The 1,333-nt window shown below is 48.2% G+C and overlaps 1 protein-coding gene across 1 annotated transcript; it reads left to right on the top strand.

Annotated features, from left to right (window-relative positions):
- Positions 1-1,160: 1,160 nt before the first annotated feature.
- Positions 1,161-1,317, top strand: Pmar_PMAR024422 (aspartate aminotransferase, putative; the record flags this gene model as incomplete). The annotated part of the gene is made up of 1 exon (XM_002779228.1): positions 1,161-1,317. A coding segment is annotated over one exon (157 nt), but the record flags the coding sequence as incomplete, so codon positions are not given.
- Between the last annotated feature and the right edge of the window lie 16 nt (positions 1,318-1,333).

Raw genomic sequence — 1,333 nt, 5'->3', positions numbered from 1 at the left:
ATTCTATTCGAGCATGCGCCTATCCTACGCGGTGAGCAGGCAAACTCAGCTTACGGAATTTACAATCGCAAGAAACTATGCGAGAATCTGACCTGTTGGAATTGATGCGCAGCATCTAAAGTAAAGTTCTTATCGGGATGTAGCTTTAGGGCCAATCTTCGATATGCTGACCGCACCAACTGTGGAGGAGCATCAATCGGGATACCAAGCTTCTCACTAGCCACGCGTCGAGTAGTCATTTTACAAAGGAGAGGACGGGGGTCTGAATTTTCTGCACAGCATGAATTTTTTCTTAGCGGCACAAACTCCCGCGCGACCGACTTCATGATAAATTCATATTCTCAAGGAATTGAACACATGGTGCAACTCAAGGACTCTATGACGCGTCTTCTCTTGAATACGGTAACTTCTTCTGGTTTCTGGTTCACATTAGTAACATCTCAAGCCTGGACAATATTTCGGGTTTTGGGTATCTCGTCGGATTTCGGAGGGAGTGTCGGGTTTCCCTTCCTCCGCTTCATCTTCGGTTCCTTCTTTGTTTTGGGGCAATTCGTAGTTTTGATTGCACTTGTCACACAGCCGTTACGCGGTCCCGGACTGACTGACGAGTTAGTCTGATTGGCTCAGTCAGAGTTCCGAATAGTCTGTAGATTGGACCGACGTGCCGTCGATCGGCCTGCACTTTACTAGCCCAAGGATAATGATGACTAGCGATTGATGACTGTCACATCAACATGAGCCTTGTAGTATAGGGTAGTGCATCTCCATCATGCTGATGAAATGCACGGCCCCCTATGCACGTAAATGCCCGAGGCTGAAGTTTCAAGCTTTATGCCCGACCGAAAGAACTGTGTCCAGAACGATATCCTTCGCGCACGCGCGCGAAGATTTCTTTTCAACTCTACGCGGCTCGCCCGCGGATGTTCTATCCCTGGGCCAAGCATTTTTGCTGCATATTCGTGACTGCGCATTATAGCGAAACATGGGCCATCGCAGCGATGGTTTAAATGAGCTGACTCCAATCTTAGGAAGGTCCACCCTGATAAGACATATTTGGCAGGTGCTGCTCTAGGCATTGGAATCGGTTACAGGATGTTCTGTTTTTCTAATCGGATCCTTAAAGTACCATTTCACCCAGTCGGACTGGGACACTCCTAGCTATGTCCTCCCTTTTCGAATCTTGTGATTTGGCTCCTCCGGATCCTATTCTTGGCACTGCCACCGCCTACAAGGCTGACCCTTCCTCAAACAAGGTTAATCTCGGTATTGGTGCTTATCGTGATGAGTATGGCAACCCTAAGGTGCTCGATGTTGTTCGTAAGGTCGATCAGCA

Source organism: Perkinsus marinus (genome assembly GCF_000006405.1).
Source record: "Perkinsus marinus ATCC 50983 genomic scaffold scf_1104296947660, whole genome shotgun sequence".
NCBI lineage: Eukaryota > Perkinsozoa > Perkinsida > Perkinsidae > Perkinsus > Perkinsus marinus.
Note: the sequence above shows the minus strand (reverse complement) of the source record. Positions and strands in the feature narration are given on the sequence as shown.